We start from the raw sequence: 17117 nt of genomic DNA, 5'->3' as shown, positions 1-17117 counted from the left end.
AATTTGTCCAAGGTCAACACAGCCAGCAAAGGGCAGAGCCAGGATTTGAACCCAGGTAGCCACATTCCAGAAGCCATATCCTTAACAAGAAGTTAGCAAACTACAACCCATAGGCCAGATATTGCCAAATCCAGCCTACCACCTAGTTTTGTAAATAAGGTTTTATCGGCACACGCTTACACTCATTCATTTATGTATTGTGAACGTCCACTTTCATGCCGCAACCACAGAGCTGAGTAGTGGGGACTGACACCATATGGGCTGCAAAGCTGAAAGTATTTGCTACCTGGCCCTTTACAGAAAAAGCATGCTGGCCCTTGCCTTTAACCACTGTGGAATACCCCGTGATCAGCATGTGAAGTTATGCCCACAGTCAGAAGGAAACAGAGATGGGATATGAAGCCAGGTGTGTCTCTGAAAACAGTAACTTTTCAGCTCTGCATGGCTATGTACACCCTGTACCCCCATGGGTGCCAATACCTCCTGCCTGGCCCAGGGAAGGTGCTCCATTAATGTTCACTGAGTGAGCAGTATGAGCATATCATATTGTGGTAAGGCCAGTCAAGCCCAGAGAAACAATTAGGTGGACACTACCGGGGAATGTCCAGTCTTTCTGTGGCACCCATTACAAGAGTTTTGGGGTCTCCTTGCCATGATAACTTACCCTAACAGCCTAAATTAATCTGGAGGTTTACAGTGTTTTCAGGATGTCTTAATTATCTTTGTTCCTAGTATGCTGCCCATCCCATGTTAGAGTATCTCAATGGTCTCCATCAAAATCCAAGGTTTATGATTTCTTCCCTTCTGCTAACTTTGGGGGACTTTTGGTCTTCTTTCTCTACTTGCTTTAGGCGTAAGGCTAGGTTGTTTGAGATTTTTCTTGTTTCTTGAGGTAGGATTGTATTGCTATAAACTTCCCACTTAGAACTGCTTTTGCTGCATCTCATAGCATTTGGGTTGTTGTGTTTTCATTGTCATTTGTTTCTAGGTATTTTCTCATTTCCTCTTTGATTTCTTCAGTGATCTCTTGGTTATTTAATAGCATTTTGTTTAGCCTCCATGTGTTTGTATGTTTTACAGGTTTTTTTTCTGTAATTGATATCTAGTCTCATAGCTTTGTGGTCAGAAAAGATACTTCATATGATTTCAACTTTCTTAAATTTACCGAGGCTTGATTTGTGACCCAAGATATGATCTATCCTGGAGAATGTTCCACAAGCACTTGAGAAGAAAGTGTATTCTGTTATTTTTGGATGGACGGTTCTATAAACATCAATTAAGTCCATCTTATCTAATGTGTCATTTAAAGCTTGCGTTTCCTTATTTTCTGCCTGGATGATCTGTCCATTGGTGAAAGTGGGGTGTTAAAGTCCCCTATTATTATTGTGTTACTGTCGATTTCCCCTTTTATGGCTGTTAGCATTTGCCTTATTTATCGAGGTGCTCCTATGTTGGATGCATAAACAATTATAATTCTTATATCTTCTTCTTGGATTGATCCCTTGATCATTATGTACTGTCCTTCCTTGTCTCTTGTAATAGTCTTTATTTTAAAGTCTATTTTGTCTGGTATGAGAATTGCTGCTCCAGCTTTCTTTTGATTTCCATTTGCATGGAATATCTTTGTCCATCTCCTCACTTTCAGTCTGTATGTGTCCCTAGGTCTGAAGTGGGTCTCTTGTAGACAGCATATACACCAGGTCTTGTTTTTGTATCCATTCAGCCAGTCTATGTCTTTTGGGTGGAGCATTTAATCCATTTACATTTAAGGTAATTATCAATATGTATGTTCCTATTACCCTTTTCTTAATTGTTTTGCGTTTGTTTTTGTACGTCTTCTTCTCTTGTGTTTCATGCTTAGAGAAGTTCCTTTAGCATTTGTTGTAAAGCTGGTTGGGTGGTGCTGAATTCTCTTAATTTTTGCTTGTCTGTGAAGGATTTAATTTCTCCGTGGAATCTGAATGAGATCCTTGCTGGGTAGAGTAATCTTGGTTGTAGGTTTTTCCCTTTCATTACTTTAAATATGTCCTGCCACTCTCTTCTGGCTTGCAGAGCTTCTGCTGAAAGATCAGCTGTTAACCTTATGAGGATTCCCAAAGATCAGACCAGAAATAAATGAAAACGAAAAGAAGGAAACAATGGCAAAGATCAATAAAACTAATAGCTGGTTCTTTGAGAAGATAAACAAAATTGATAAACCATTAGCCAGACTCATTAAGAAAAAAAGGGAGAAGACTCAAATCAACAGAATTAGAAGTGAAAAAGATTCAAATAAACAGAATTAGAAATGAAAAAGGAGAAGTAACAACTGACACTGCAAAAATACAAAGTATATGAGAGATTACTGCAGGCAACTATATACCAATAAAATGGACAACCTGGAAGAAGTGCACAAATTTTTAGGAAAGCACAACCTTCCAAGACTGAACCAGGAAGAAATAGAAAATATGAACAGATCAATCACAAGCACTGAAATTGAAACTGTGATTAAAAATCTTCCAAAAAAAAAAGCCCAGGACCAGATGGCTTCACAGGTGAATTCTATCAAACATTTAGAGATGAGCTAACACCTACCCTTATTAAACTCTTCAAAAATATAGCAGAGGGAGGAACACTCACAAACTCATTCTATGAGGCCACCATTACCCTGATACCAAAAGCAAAGATGTCACAAAAAAAGAAAACTATAGGCCAATATTACTGATGAACATAGATGCAAAAATCCTCAACAAAATACTAGCAAACAGCATCCAACTGCAAGTGGGGTTTATCCCAGGAATGCAAGGATTCTTCAATATATGCAAATCAGTGTATTACTCCATACTAACAAATTGAAAGATAAAAAGCATATGATCATCTCAATAGATGAAGAAAAAGCTTCACAGAAAAAGCTTGACAAAATTCAACACCCATTTATGTTAAAAACTCTCCAGAATGTAGCCATACAGGGAACCTACCTCAACATAATAAAGGCCATATATGACAACCCCACAGCCAACATCATTCTCAATGGTGAAAAACTGAAACCACTTCCTCCAAGATCAGGAAAAAGAGTAGGTTGTCCACTCTCACCACTATTATTCAACCTAATTTTGGAAGTTTAGCCACAGCAATCAGAGAAGAAAAAGAAATAAAAGGAATTCGAATTGGAGAAGAAGAAGTAAAACTGTCACTGTTTGCAGATGACATGATACTATACATAGAAAATCCTAAAGATGCTACCAGAAAACTACTAGAGGTAATCAATGAATCTGGTAAAGTAGCAGGATACAAAATTAATGCACAGAAATCTCTTGCATTCCTATACACTAACGACAAAAAATCTGAAAGATAAATTAAGGAAACACTCCCATTTACCATTGCAACAAAAATAAAATACCTAGGAATAAACCTACCTAAGGAGACCAAAAACCTGTATGCAGAAAACTATAAGACACTGATGAAAGAAATTAAAGACGATACAAACAGATGGAGAGATATACCATGTTCTTGGATTGGAAGAATCAATATTCTGAAAATGACTGTACTAGTCAAAGCAATCTACAGATTCAATGTAATCCCTATCGAACTACCAATGGCATTTTTCACAGAACTAGAACAAAAAATTTCACAATTTTTATGGAAACACACAAGACCCCACATAGCCAAAGCAATCTTGAGAAAGAAAAATGGAGCTGGAGGAATCAGGCTCCCTGACTTCAGACTATACTACAAAGCTACAGTAATCAAGACAGTATGGTACTGGCACAGAAACAGAAATATAGATCAATGGAACAGGATAGAAAGCTCAGAGATAAATCCACACCCCTATGGTCACCTTATTTTTGATAAAGGAGGCAAGAATATACAATGGAGGAAAGACAGCCTCTTCAATAAGTGGTGCTGGGAAAACTGGACAGCTACATGTAAAAGAGTGAAATTGGAACACTTCCTAACACCATACACAAAAATAAACTCAAAATGGATTAAAGATCTAAATGTAAGGCCAGACACTATCAAACTCTTAGAGGAAAACACAGGCAGAACACTCTATGACATAAATCACAGCAAGATCCTTTTTGACCCACCTCCTAGAGAAATGGAAATAAAAACAAAAATAAACAGATGGGACCTAATGAAACTTTTGCACAGCAAAGGAAACCATAAACAAGACGAAAAGACAAGCCTCAGAATGGGAGAAAATATTTGCAAATGAAGCAACTGACAAAGGACTAATCTCCAAAATATACAAGCAGTTCATGCAGCTTAATATCAAAAAAAGAACAACACAATCCAAAAATGGGTGGAAGACCTAAACAGACATTTCTCCAAAGAAGATATACAGATTGCCAACAAACACATGAAAGGGTGCTCAACATCACTAATCATTAGAGAAATGCAAATCAAAACCACAATGAGGTATCACCTTACACCGGTCAGAATGACCACCATCAAAAAATCTACAAATAATAAATGCTGGAGAGGGTGTGGAGAAAAGGGAACCCTCTTGCACTGTTGGTGGGAATGTAAATTAATACAACCACTATGGAGAACAGTAAGGAGGCTCCTTAAAAAACTAAAAATAGAACTACCATATGAGCCAGCAATCCCACTACTGGGCATATACCTTGAGAAAACCATAATTCCAAAAAGACATGTACCACAATGTTCATTGCAGCTCTATTTACAATAGCCAGGACATGGAAGCAATCTACGTGTCCATCAACAGATGAATGGATAAAGAAGATGTGGCACATATTTACAATGGAATATTCCTCAGCCATAAAAAGAAATGAAATTTGAGTTACTTGTAGTGAGGTGGATGGACCTAGAGTCTGTCTTACAGCGTGAAGTAAGTCAGAAAGAGAAAAACAAATACCATATGCTAACACATATATATGGAATCTAAAAAAAAAATGGTTCTGATGAACCTAGGGGCAGGACAGGATGCAAATGTAGAGAATGGACTTGAGGACACGGGGACGGTGAAGGGTAAGCTGGGACGAAGTGAGAGAGTAGCACTGACATATATACACTACCAAATGTAAAATAGATAGCTAATGGGAAGCAGCCGCATAGCACAAGGAGATCAGCTAGGTGCTTTGTGACCACCTAGAGGGGTGGGATAGGGAGGGTGGGAGGGAGACGCAAGAGGGAGGGAATATGGGGATATATGTATACATATAGCTGACTCACTTTGTTATAAAGCAGAAACACACAACATTGTAAAGCAATTATACTCCAATAAAAATATTTTTAAAATATTTAAATTAAAAAAATAAATAAATAAATCCAAGGGTTAGTCTCAACACCCAGACTAAACTGCTTTGCCCTTGACCCTAGAGGTCAGGGTCCTAAGCCTTAAGACTTGGTCTAAATCAAAAGAATGAGGATTTGGGAGTTGGAGAACCCTGGTTAAATTCTGGCTCCTTCTCCTCCATCAGCTCTGTGACTCTGAGCCCGTTTCTTCACGTCTCTGAACCTCAGCTTCCTAACCTGTGCCATACAGTTTACTGAAGGGAGAAGATCCATACAAAGCTCCCCAGAACACAATAGGCCTCAGTGGATGGCCCCAATTCTTTATTATGATGATGGAGACAGTTTAGGAGAGCTGTCTGCTGAAAGACCCCAAATCCATTATGCATGTTTTATCTTTGTGCTCCCAAAGTCTTGAATAAACAATGTCTTCATCCAGTATTTAAAAGACACTAAATCGGCCTCAAAGTAACCACCCCCTCCCACCCCAGCTGAAACTTGGCTGGCTCTATACTTGGCTGCTGGCCTGAATTTCCAATCATTGTTGGTTTAGCATTTCTCAAATGTACCCCATTAACACTGCGAACCGGTCAGCTCTCCCTCCTCTCTGAGCTCAGGTCTGACCAGCACAGTGAGAGATGGAGCCAGCAGTGCGAGGCCAGCCTCCCCGACTTGCCTTTGTGAAGCAGGGTGGTGCTGGGGTCGGTCTGCCTGGGACTGGGGCACCTGTCAGCATTTGCATGAAGGGGTGCAGCCAGGTCAGATGCAGACATAGGCAGTGTGCTTGGAGACCGGGAGAAAGCGCAATGGAATGAGGGGGTCTGGGAAATGTGAACAAAATATATTCTCCCGGTTGCCTCTTGAGGGGAAAAAACAAGACCTTGAACGAGGCTGAGCAAAAAGCCACTGCTCTGGGAATCAGGAAATAGCTCTGCCCTGGCACAGTCTCCAACTCATTCGCTGTGTGTCTCTGAGCAAGGTACTTGCTCTTTCTGTGGCACATTTATTTAAAGATAAATGGATTAGTCTGGGCCACATTTTAAAACTCTTGCTTGGCAGAATTCTTTCTCAAACAAAATTTTACTTGGAATTTTACTATATAAATAGATGAAAGTGGAACTGGTTCTCTGGGTAAAGGTGGCAGGAGTGGGAAAAGGGGGAGCTGGAATCTTGCCCACTAAGCCCTGCTAACAATCTGAAAGACACCAGGAGGTACCTCTGTGGAAAGGGTTTGAGAACCACATGACATAGTATATGATCTATAAAATCTCATGTGCTGGGAGCTTCTGATCCTGGTAGCTGCAGCTGCTACTGCTGATAACAGTAATGCCTTTTATTTGTTGAGCACTTTCTTTGTGCCAGGGCTGGAACTGACTTCTACAAGCTTTACTTTGAGAGTCAGTAGCAAGCCCTGATTCAGAGCCCTGATTCAAATTCCAGCTTCACCAATTTAGCAGCTGTGTGACGGTGGGCAAGTTAGTTAATCTTTCTGTGCCTCAGAGTCTTCATATGGAAAATAGATTGTTCCGAGGATTAAAGCAATTACTCTCCATAAAAGTGCCTAGAACAGTGGCAGGCACATAGTAAGCAACTGATGTTAGCCACTTTTCTCATGACTGCATAAATTATTATATTTAATTTTTATAAGCACCATTCGGTTTCACATATGAGGGAATTGAGGCTCAGAGAGGTGAAGTGAGTGCCCCTAGGTCACACAGTTAGTAGGTGATGGAAGGAAGACCTGAATCCAAGTATGCTCAACTGGGCAGCCTGTGGTCTTAACACTCAGCCAGAACTGCTTTGTTCTTGACCCTAGAGGGCAGGGTCTTGGTCCTAGTAATTTGCTTAAGGAGTTCCAAGCCTAGATGGAAGGGTAGTTAACAATGACTATAGTGATTTATGCTTGCAGGAGTTCTGGGGTCAGCAGGGTCTAGAGTCTGGACATCCTAGCGAATGCAAATTCCAAGCAGAGAGAAGGTGTTTGTGGTCTCCAGAGCCTAGGGCTAACTGATGGTCTCTACTAGAAAAAGGGCAGAAGCAGCCCCAAGCTAGGTGAGCAGAGACCTGGCTGACTTTTAGCCCCCACTTGGAGGGCACCATACATGACTCTGAGCAGTCCACAAGCTGTACAACCTTACACAATGACCCTTACTCTTCTCCTGCCTCAGCATTTGGTGTGGAGAAGCTCAGGGAGAGAATGGATTTGGCTGTATTAGAAAGACAAAGACTGGTCTCAGCCTTGCCCTGATACCTGTGGGAGCCTGGGATGAGGGGAAGGAGCATGGAGGCTGTGAGGTCAGGAAGCTCTGCATGATTGCCCAAAGCAAGTGCAAGCCACACAGTCACTTTATCTCTTTGTGCTTCTTTCTCTCAGCACGGAGGGTGGCAATAAAAGATGGCTGTATGGCTCTCTCTGGGGAGCTGAATGGGAGCCAAACCATCATATGGTGAACAAATGCTGTGATCGCCCAACTGCAGAGCAGCTGCTGCAAATTATTAAATGGCACCAACCTTTGCCTTGACTACTGACCCCTGGAAATGAGTAGCCACCCACCCACCCAGAAAGCCCCAGTACCCTGCCACCAACAGAGGCCCAAACACAGGCTCCAGCGTTAAAAAAAATCAGGGGGTGTGGTATAGCTGTAAGAACACAGCTTTAAATTCAGACAGAGCTGTATACAAATGCCAACTCCACCCCTCATGAGCTGTGGGACTTTGGGTAAGATACTGAACTTCTCTGAGCCTCAATTTCCCATGTATAAAATATAGCTTATGTACTGATCATGCAAGGAGGATGTAACAATTAGAAATAATAAATGTAAAGTATCCAGCACAGTACCTAAGACACAGTAAGTGCTTAAATAGCTATATACATAGTGCCTTCACTGATTCAATGAAGACGGACTCCAAGCCCACTGAGTACCAGGCACAGTAAATATCATGTGGGAGGGTTAAGTGGTTTCCCTGAGTGACACTTGAGCTGAGATCTGAAGGACAAGCAGGAGTTTTCTAGGTAAAATGGGGAGGAAAGAACGTTCCAGGCAGATGGAACAGAATATGTGAAACCTATGACGGGAAAGAATAGGTGAGGGTTGAAGAACTGAGCAAGAGTTGATGTGGCTGATGCAGAGACAGCAAAAGGAGGCTGGCAGGGTGGGTGGGGCCAGACCACACAAGCCACAGTAAAGATTTTGGTCTAACAGTATAAAGAACGTATTGAACGGTTCTAACTGATGAAACGACACAATCAAATTAGTGTTTTAAAAAGCTCACTTTAGGGCTTCCCTGGTAGCGCAGTGGTTGAGAGTCCGCCTGCCGATGCAGGGGATGCGGGTTCACGCCCCGGTCTGGGAAGATCCCACATGCCGCGGAGCGGCTGGGCCCGTGAGCCATGGCCGCTGAGCCTGTGCGTCCAGAGCCTGTGCTCCGCAACGGGAGAGGCCACAACAGTGAGAGGCCCGCGTACCGCAAAAAAAAAAAAAAAAAAAAAAAGGCATGGAAATATATGCCTTTTCTGACCAGTTTCAAAAATTGCCAGATTATGATCTATAAGAAATAGCTGATAAAAATCATACCGAAATCTCATCTTAAAAAAAAAAAAAAAAAAAAAAGCTCACTTTAAAAGAGTACATACTGTGTGATTCCAACTTTATGACATTCTAGAAAAGGCAAAACTATAGAAACAGTAAAAAGATTAGTGGTCACCAGGGGTTATGGAGGAGGGAGGAATGAATAAACAGAGCACAAGGGATTATTAGGGCAGTGAAACTGTCCCATACGATAATATAATGGTGGATACGTGTCATTATATATTTGTCAAAACCCACAGAATGTATGACACCAAGAATGAAGTCTAGCATAAACTATGGACTTTGGGTGATAACGATGTTTCCGTGTAGCTTCGTCAGTTGGGATACAGGTACCACTCTGGTGGGAGATGTGGATAATGGGGGAGGCCGTGTGTGTCAGAGGACAGGGGGCACATGGGAACTCTGTGTACTTTCCTCTCAATTTTGCTGTGAACCTAAAACCTCTCTAAAAATATAACGTCTATTAATTTTAAAAAAAGAGAGAAAAACAGTCTGGCTGTGGTATAGAGAATAGATTGGAGGCGAGCAGGGGAGAATGCAGAGGACTAGTTAGGTTTTTCTATTGTTGTGCTGGGCTCCTTTGGGACAAGTTACATAAGCTCTGAGAGCTTCAGTTTCTCCATCTGTGATACGGGAACAAGAATATAAAGTGACACAGGGTATAGGAAGTGCCTCACAGAAAGCCTGGCACAAGGCAGGTGTTCAGTTCACTCTGGCAGAACGTGAAAGAATGAGCATGATGCTGGGAAGAATGGCAAGCGATGTCAGGATCCAGAGCTTTTTGTGGGGGGATAGTGGGCATCCTGCGATGGTGTTTTGTAGCAGGTAAAAAGTCTCAGTGTCTATTGGCAGGGGCAAAAGGATTTAGCAGAGTGTATGGCCAAGGGCTAAAGCTGTGTTTTGTGCTTTGGGAGAAATAAATCATAATATAACAGCTAAGACTCATTGACTGCTAACTACATGGCAGGTCGTATCGTAAGTGCCTTTTGTGAATTAGTTCCTTTCATTCTTTCAACTGTACCTCAGGTTAGGAACTATTATTATCTCTACTTTGTATCTGGTGAAACCGAAACACAGAAAGGACCATCAACTTGCCCCGTATAAGTGACAGAGCTAGTTTAAAAGAAAATCAAAGGATACAAACCTGAGTTCACTGAGGAAATAGGTTTTGTAAGCACAGAACCATCGTGAAATGGCACAAGAGACGAGCTGTGACCAAGGACCCAATCACAGTGGGAAGAAGTACGGTAGAGCCCTTAAGGCCATGGGTTTTGAATAAGCCTTCCTGGGTTTAAACCCTGGCTGCTCCACTTACTTAGGCAAGTTATTTAGCTACTCTGTGACTCAGTTTCTGTTTCTGTAATATGGGGATATTAACAGGCCATACCATTTTTAGTCAATATATGTTTCAGAACAAAGAAGGACAACAGGAACTTCTAAAAGAGCAAGCTTGGGGCTTTAAACAGGGGTGGGGCTCAAACCTGGCACTCAACCCACAGTTATCAAGTACCACACTAGATGCCAGCTTTTTGCAGTGATGAAAACAACATGACCTCTGCCCTCAAGGACCTCCCAGTCTGGGGTGGGGAGATAGGTACAAATGCAGAAAATAAAACAAAAGGCAGGATATAAGAATTAGTCACTTGTTCAACCAAAATGATGCCAGTCACCATTCTAGACACTAGGGATGTAGTGACTGGCAAAACAGACAAGTTCCCTGCCCTCAAAGAGCTTATGTTCTAGTGCTGGAGATAGGCAACGAACACAAACAAACATAGCAACAGTGATGACTGCTGTTAATTAAAAAATAAAGCAGGGTGAGGGCTTAGAGAGCCACGTGGGAGGTTATTTCGGATAGGATGGTCAGAGAAGGAAGTGGTAGCACCTGAGTAAGGCCAAAATGTCACAAGGGGTAAGCTGTGTTCATATCTGGGAGAAGAGTTTCCCACGCTGAGAGAACAGCAAGCGCAAAGGCCCTGAGGAGGGGAGAATACACTTGACCTGTTTAAAGAACGGCACAGAATAGGAGGACTGGTGTGGCTGATGGAGACGAAGCTGGAGAGACAGAGGAAGTCTAGACCACAGGGTGCCTACCGAGCACAGTCAGGACTGTGAATTCCACTCTAGGAGGGATGGGAAGCCCTTGGCAGGTTTTTGGGGTTTTTTAAAATTAATTTATTTATTTTTGGCTGTGTTGGGTCTTCGTTGCTGCGCGTGGGCTTTCTCTAGTTGTGGTGAGCGGGGGGGGGCTACTCTTCGTTGCGGTGCGCAGGCTTCTCATTGCAGTGTCTTCTCTTGTTGTGGAGCATGGGCTCTAGGTGCGGGCTTCAGTAGTTATGGCACGTGGGCTCAGTAGTTGTGACTCATGGGCTCTGGAGCGCAGGCTCAGTAGTTGTGGCGCACGGGTTTAGTTGCTCCGCGGCATGTGGGACCTTCCCGGACCAGGGCTTGAACCCGTGTCCCCTGAATTGGCAGGCGGATTTTTAACCACTGCGTCAGTAGGGAAGTCCGCCTTGGCAGGTTTTAAACATGGGATTGGCATCTGATTTAATTTCAGAAGAATCACTCTGGCTGCTGTGTATAGAGAATGGATTGAAATGGGCCATGGTGGACTAACGTGTCTTTGAATTCTTTGCTGCTCCTTTCATTAACAAGTGGGATCTCCTTAAATCTAGTTTTCCCCTGTGCTTGTCTCTGACCACTAGCATGTGGCAGAAGTGACGCTGTGAAACTCCTAACTCTGGCCTTTAAGATATTTACACCTTCTATCCCTCTTGTAACTTGTCCTCTTGAATACCAGCTGCTGTATGAGAAGTCTCACTATCCTGAGACCACACTGCTGGGAGAAAGTGCAACAGCCACATGGAGAAAGAGAGACCACATGGAGGAGCACCAAGGCACCAGAGATATGGACATGAAGATGACAGGACGTTCCAGCCCAGCCAAGCCACAAGGCATGCAGCAGCAGAACTGCCTGTTCCAGCCCTCCAGACTCCTGACCCACAGACTGCAAGCAAATAAAATGATTGAGGTTTTAAGCCATGAGGTTTGGGGGTGGTTCGTTACACAATTGATAACTGAGGCAGAGGCAAGGAGGCCAGTGAGAAGGGTACTGCAGAAATCCAGGTGAAGGAGAAAGGTGATTTTGGTCTACGGTAGGAATGGGAGTGGAGAATCAAAAAAATGCTGATATGAGAAAAAGTTTTACACACACACATCATCATCATCATCATCATCATCATCGGGAGAGACTCGGGTCTGGAGTCCCTATATCCCCTAGAGAGGATGGCACCAGTTCCATCTCCGAGGCTACCTCATTCAATGAAGGGTTGATTGTCCAAGGGTTGACTTCCTTTTCAGAAACTTCACTGCCATCAGGACAAACACTACAGAAGGTAAAGGGATATATTCCAGAATGCCTGGAAATAGGCTTAACAGCACAGAAATACTGTTTATTAGCAAAATGAAGACATATCAGAGAAAACTGTTCATCTTAATATAACATCTAACGTTTATACACTACTTCATAATTTATCAAGTATGCTCATACCTATTACCTCTTTTGATTCTATCCACTGTCCTGTGAAGTTAGAATTGCCATCCTCATGTACAAATGAGGAAACACGCTCAGAAAAGAAACACTGTTCTAAAGCCCCGTAGTCAGTAACTAGTAGAGCTAGACTTTGAACCTGTAACTTCTTCAAGCAAGTTCAATTTATTTTTGTATATGACTGTTGCTAATATTTCCACATTTACTTTAAAACTACACAGAATAAAATCAAATAATGTATCATTCCATTCTGTGTTTTAGTTGTCTGCCTGTGGCTCTTCTTCGTAGGCTAGTTGTGCAATGGATTTTAAAGCAAAGTCCTTGGACTCCTGGTCTTGAAATCTTGTAGGTAGAGTTTGACAACATGCAGATTCCTGGGCCCCACCCAGGAACCAGATTTTCTGGTAATGGGGCCTAAGCACCTGTATTTTAATAAATAGGCCCGGGTGGGGGAGAGGGGGTGTCAAATTATTCGCCTTCATGGGAAAGGTTGAAAGTCACTGAACCAGTGGATCAATCAGCCCTTCGGAAGCAGATGGACACGCTTAAATGAAGAGACAGAGTCTGAAAACACTGAGCAAACTGTAAATGGACCACTCCTCCATGTTGCCTGGGGTGAGGAAGGGGGCCTAGACAGTCTTCTCCTTCCCCTCCCCCATCCACCAGACTCACTCAGGGGCCAGGAAAGAAAGAGTGTGCAGAAGGAGTCGTGGGGTGGGAGGGCGAGGAAGGGGCAGGCTGAACATTTCGAGAGCAGCCACTATGTTTCAGGCATTAGCAGACTTCCTCTTTCGGCCCTAAATAGGCAACACTTCCATTTTACAATTGAAGAACGTGGGAATCAGGGAATGAGGTTACTTGTGCAGTCACACAAATAGTAAGTGGGGAGTCAAGATTCGAACCCAGGATCACCTAGCACTAATGCTAGCGTTGTTTCTAGCATCAAGCTGTGCCGACCAGGTAGAAGGGAAGTGTGACATGAAGTCATGGGAGTTTGAACCCCACTCCCCTACTCATTCTCTGTGTGACCTTGGACCAGGCATTACCCTTCTCAGAAGATGTTCCTTCACTTCTTTCAAAAAGGGGATCAAATTACCTGCCACTGAGAAGTCCCCAGCTACCCGGTAGCCTGTTAGTAAAAGGTGATGGCTTCTGAATGAGAAACAGGACGCCAAAGTCAAAAGGGTGAAGTAATCATCGGGCAATTTCTCCAACAGTGGATCGTGTCAGGTTGGGAGCAGGTGCCCCGGGATGGCAGAGTGGGATCCAGTGCGGGAGCCATTCCTGGGAGTAGCTGCAGCATGTGGGAAGGAAGGTGTGTGTAGGGCGGGCAGGGGCTCTCCGATGGCCTCTGAGGTCTCTCCCGTCCCCAATTTCTATGATCCTGGGAAGCAGGAGCCACACTGTTTTTCTCTGTCAGTGCTCCGCTCCCACTCCTGGGGGAGCTGGCAGATCTGCTGCTGGCTTGTTGGCTGGAGGCGCATGGGTAGCGGAGCCTGGCATTTCTTTACAGGCTCTCACTGTCTCTTTCTTGTGCTGCTTTCTTCCCGTTCCCACGCCCCACCTCTGCAAGTCCCCAGGGATTCTGCTTTCTCCTGCAGTGCTGAGGGCAAAGGCCTTGGGCAAAGAGATAGATCGGGCCTTCCCCCACCAAGGCTGCTCTGCTGGGACCCTCAATGCCTCATTGTCCCTGGCCTCCCAGACCCCGTCCCCTCCCAGGGAGAGAAGGCGGTGGGCGGTGTGCTGGTCAGCAAGTCCACGCCTGGTGCAAGCTGGCTGGGGTCCTCTCAGTTGTGAGCTTTTTGCTTTGCAAAGTTGTGGGATTCTTATTCATTTGAAGAGTCGGCCAGTCCTGAATGCCTTCAGCAAAGATTTCGGCACTGAGCCAGGCGCTTGGGGTACAACTTGGAAAAACAGTCCTTAACCTGATCCTCTAGGAAGGTCCAGTCCAGTGGGAGACATGAGAAGTAAATAATGATTAGTGTTCTCCTGAATCCATCACAATGCAGGGAGAGCAGTAAGAACAAGAACACAGAGCCATTGGTTGTGTTGGTTCATTCCTTCATTCATTGAACAAATAATTATTGGGAAACTGATACATGACAGGCACTGTTCTAGGGGCTGGGAATATGGGGAGCAAAACGAAGTCCCTGCCTACATGGTCTTCTCTTCTAGAAAATAATACAATAAAATAAATTATATAAATAGCACATCTTATCTATATCTGTAATGTAATAATTACATTATATAATCAAAATATAATTAATATAATATACATTGATTATAACGTTAATATTGTTATATTAATGTATTATCTAATTACATAAAGCATATCATCTGTATGTATTATTTTATATTATACATTATAATAATATTACATTAATATATTTTATTTATGTACCTAATCTATCAGCTATTGATCAATCAATCAATGAATCATCTATCATCCATCTATTTACCTATCTATAGTTTCAGGCAGTGATGACTGCCTGAAGGAAAAAAATGTATAGTTGGGGCTCGAGTGTGGGGACAGTATGGTCTGGCAAGGTCTCTCCGAGGAGGTGGCATTTGATCAGAAATTTGAAAGGGTGCGACATGGTAACATCTGCGGAGTGTTTCAGGAGAAAGGAAGAGCAGGTGCAAGGACTGTCCCCAGACACCGCTTACCTACTTCATACGTATCATTCTCAGAAGCACGGGTAAGTTACTTCTTCCCACTTTACAAATGGGGAAACCAAGAGCTAGGAAGGTGGAAAGACTAATCCAGGGCCTCCCATCTTGCAGAAGGGAAAGCTGAGACCCACCCCAGGTAGTCTGCTCTGGCCCTGCAGGTGGGCTTTCAGCCATGAAGCCACCCCTCCTACCTGGCAAGTCCTAGATGCTTTTTGGCACAGAGGAGGGGGTGCCAAATTCAACTTTAGGGAAGAAGGTAGAGAAGGGGACATGAGTGCACCAGGTCAAGGGAGGTCTCTGCCTTCCTTCTTTGCCTCTTCTGGCCCCAAAGCTGCCCCTTACCTGTGTGCACATCCACTCAAAGTCAAGAGAGAGAGGGGGAAGCTCCTCTCCCAAGTCCACAGTGCTCACTCTGCTCATATTATTTAGGTTTCTACTCAAGTCACCTCCTCAGAGAAGCCTTCCCTGATCACCCCACCTCGAATACCAGTCACTCTCTATCTCATCTTTTGCTTCAACCTTTTCTCACGACCTGCCATTAGACTGCATATTTGTTTTCTTATTTGTTGTCAGTGTCTGTAGCTTAAATGTCAGCTCCACAAAGGGTATTGTCTATTTTGTTCACTACTGTATCCTCTATGTCTGGCACATCTTTAATGAATGCAAGAAAGGAAAGTAGGAAAAGCTCAGTGTGTGTGTAACCACTTAGGAGAATGAAAGGAAGCACCTTTCCAAGCAGACACAGGCGCCGCGAAGGGAGAGTAGAAACTGAGCTCTCTGTGATTTGCTGGTGGGTGCCTGGCACTCTGAATTTGCTCAGTAAATATTTGCTGAATGAATGAATATCTGGAATTTGAAATTCCAAGTTCAGGAAGGTCAGAAGACTTTGAGCAATTATGTGTGAAATAAACATGATTTTATAATATTCTTTGATGGGATGTTTGAGAGTTCTCAGGATAGAGGTTCAGGATTGAGAGCTGATCTTGACACAAAAGCTAACATGCTAGGAGGATTTGGACAAGTCATCTTCCTCCCTGCCACCTGGGGCACAATTTGCCCACCTGTAAAATGAGAACACACAGAAAACTCTAAGGGACTCTTCTAACTCTGGACATCTAAGATTTTGTAAAATAACTCCTCCTCTGGGACAGGCCCACACATCTCCATCTTGCCCCAAATATCCCCCCTGGAAACAGTAATCCTGGGGTGGGTACCAAGGGTAGTTTTTGAGAGTCTTCAATGCCTTTCCTCAAGGTCTTGTGTTACTTAAGCTTTCTGGCTCCTTCTCTTCAACCCTCTCTGAGGTCTGACCTTCTAATGAGCGGAGACACATTATCAGCCACTGTGGTTTGAATGGGTGCCTATAATTTAGTGTTGCCTAATGCTGGACACTGAGAGCAGGGCTTGTGTAATTAGGCTGGGACCTCATTAACATCTGCCTCCGTGGGTGTTTTTCATTCTTGGTTTCTCCTGTCCTGTATTTTGAATCCCATCTGGCTGTATGGACACGGCTGCCCTTTTTTATTGCTCCATTCTGAAGCCAGGCTTGAATTTGGGCCCAGAATGGCAACAGCCATCCACAATGCATGAATCTTAACATGTCCTGGAATGGCCCCTGCTCTGCTCTCTAAATAGAATTACACAACTTTACTGAGAACATGGATTGTCTGAGTTGCTCTTGAGCACCTCGAGCTGGCTGGCAGTCCACACTTAGTTTGGGTGTTTGACAGAAACCAGAGTAAAGGGTACTATCAGTTTACTTACTACAATTACCCATGATTTAACCAGCTCATGTGTAATACTTTGCCATATACAAAGCACTAGTAGAATCTGGCCTTGAGCAGAGATGTGGACTGTTTTGTTTACCGGTGATTCCTACGAGTTATTCTTTTGGTGCCCTCCTACCCCCACCCCATTCTTCTCTGCCCTGCTCTGAGCCCCAGGAGGCTGAACTCTGTGGACAGCACCTATCAGGCTCTCTTGCTCACTGGGCCAAAGTGAGGTCCCAGCAGGAGACTGGAGGGCAGGGGGAAAGGAGGGTGGTGGTACTTCTTCCTAGTGCCCACCCT

General features: G+C 43.6%; 1 protein-coding gene across 2 annotated transcripts in view; it reads right to left on the bottom strand.

Moving 5' to 3' along the window:
- The window catches only part of SYN3 (synapsin III), a 411579-nt gene that overhangs the window by 329477 nt on the left and 64985 nt on the right, over positions 1–17117 (bottom strand). The window contains exon 4 of one of the 2 annotated variants that reach the window (XM_065886797.1): positions 15043–15045. The exons of the other annotated variant lie outside the window; for it this stretch is intronic. Coding sequence (XP_065742869.1) covers positions 15043–15045 — 3 coding nt within the window. The remainder of the gene's footprint in view (positions 1–15042; positions 15046–17117) is intronic. 2 annotated transcript variants of the gene reach the window in all.

The sequence above is a fragment of the Phocoena phocoena genome, chromosome 11 (genome assembly GCF_963924675.1).
Source record: "Phocoena phocoena chromosome 11, mPhoPho1.1, whole genome shotgun sequence".
NCBI lineage: Eukaryota > Metazoa > Chordata > Mammalia > Artiodactyla > Phocoenidae > Phocoena > Phocoena phocoena.
The sequence above is the reverse complement of the archived record's forward strand: the minus strand, read 5'-3'. Positions and strand labels throughout refer to the sequence as shown.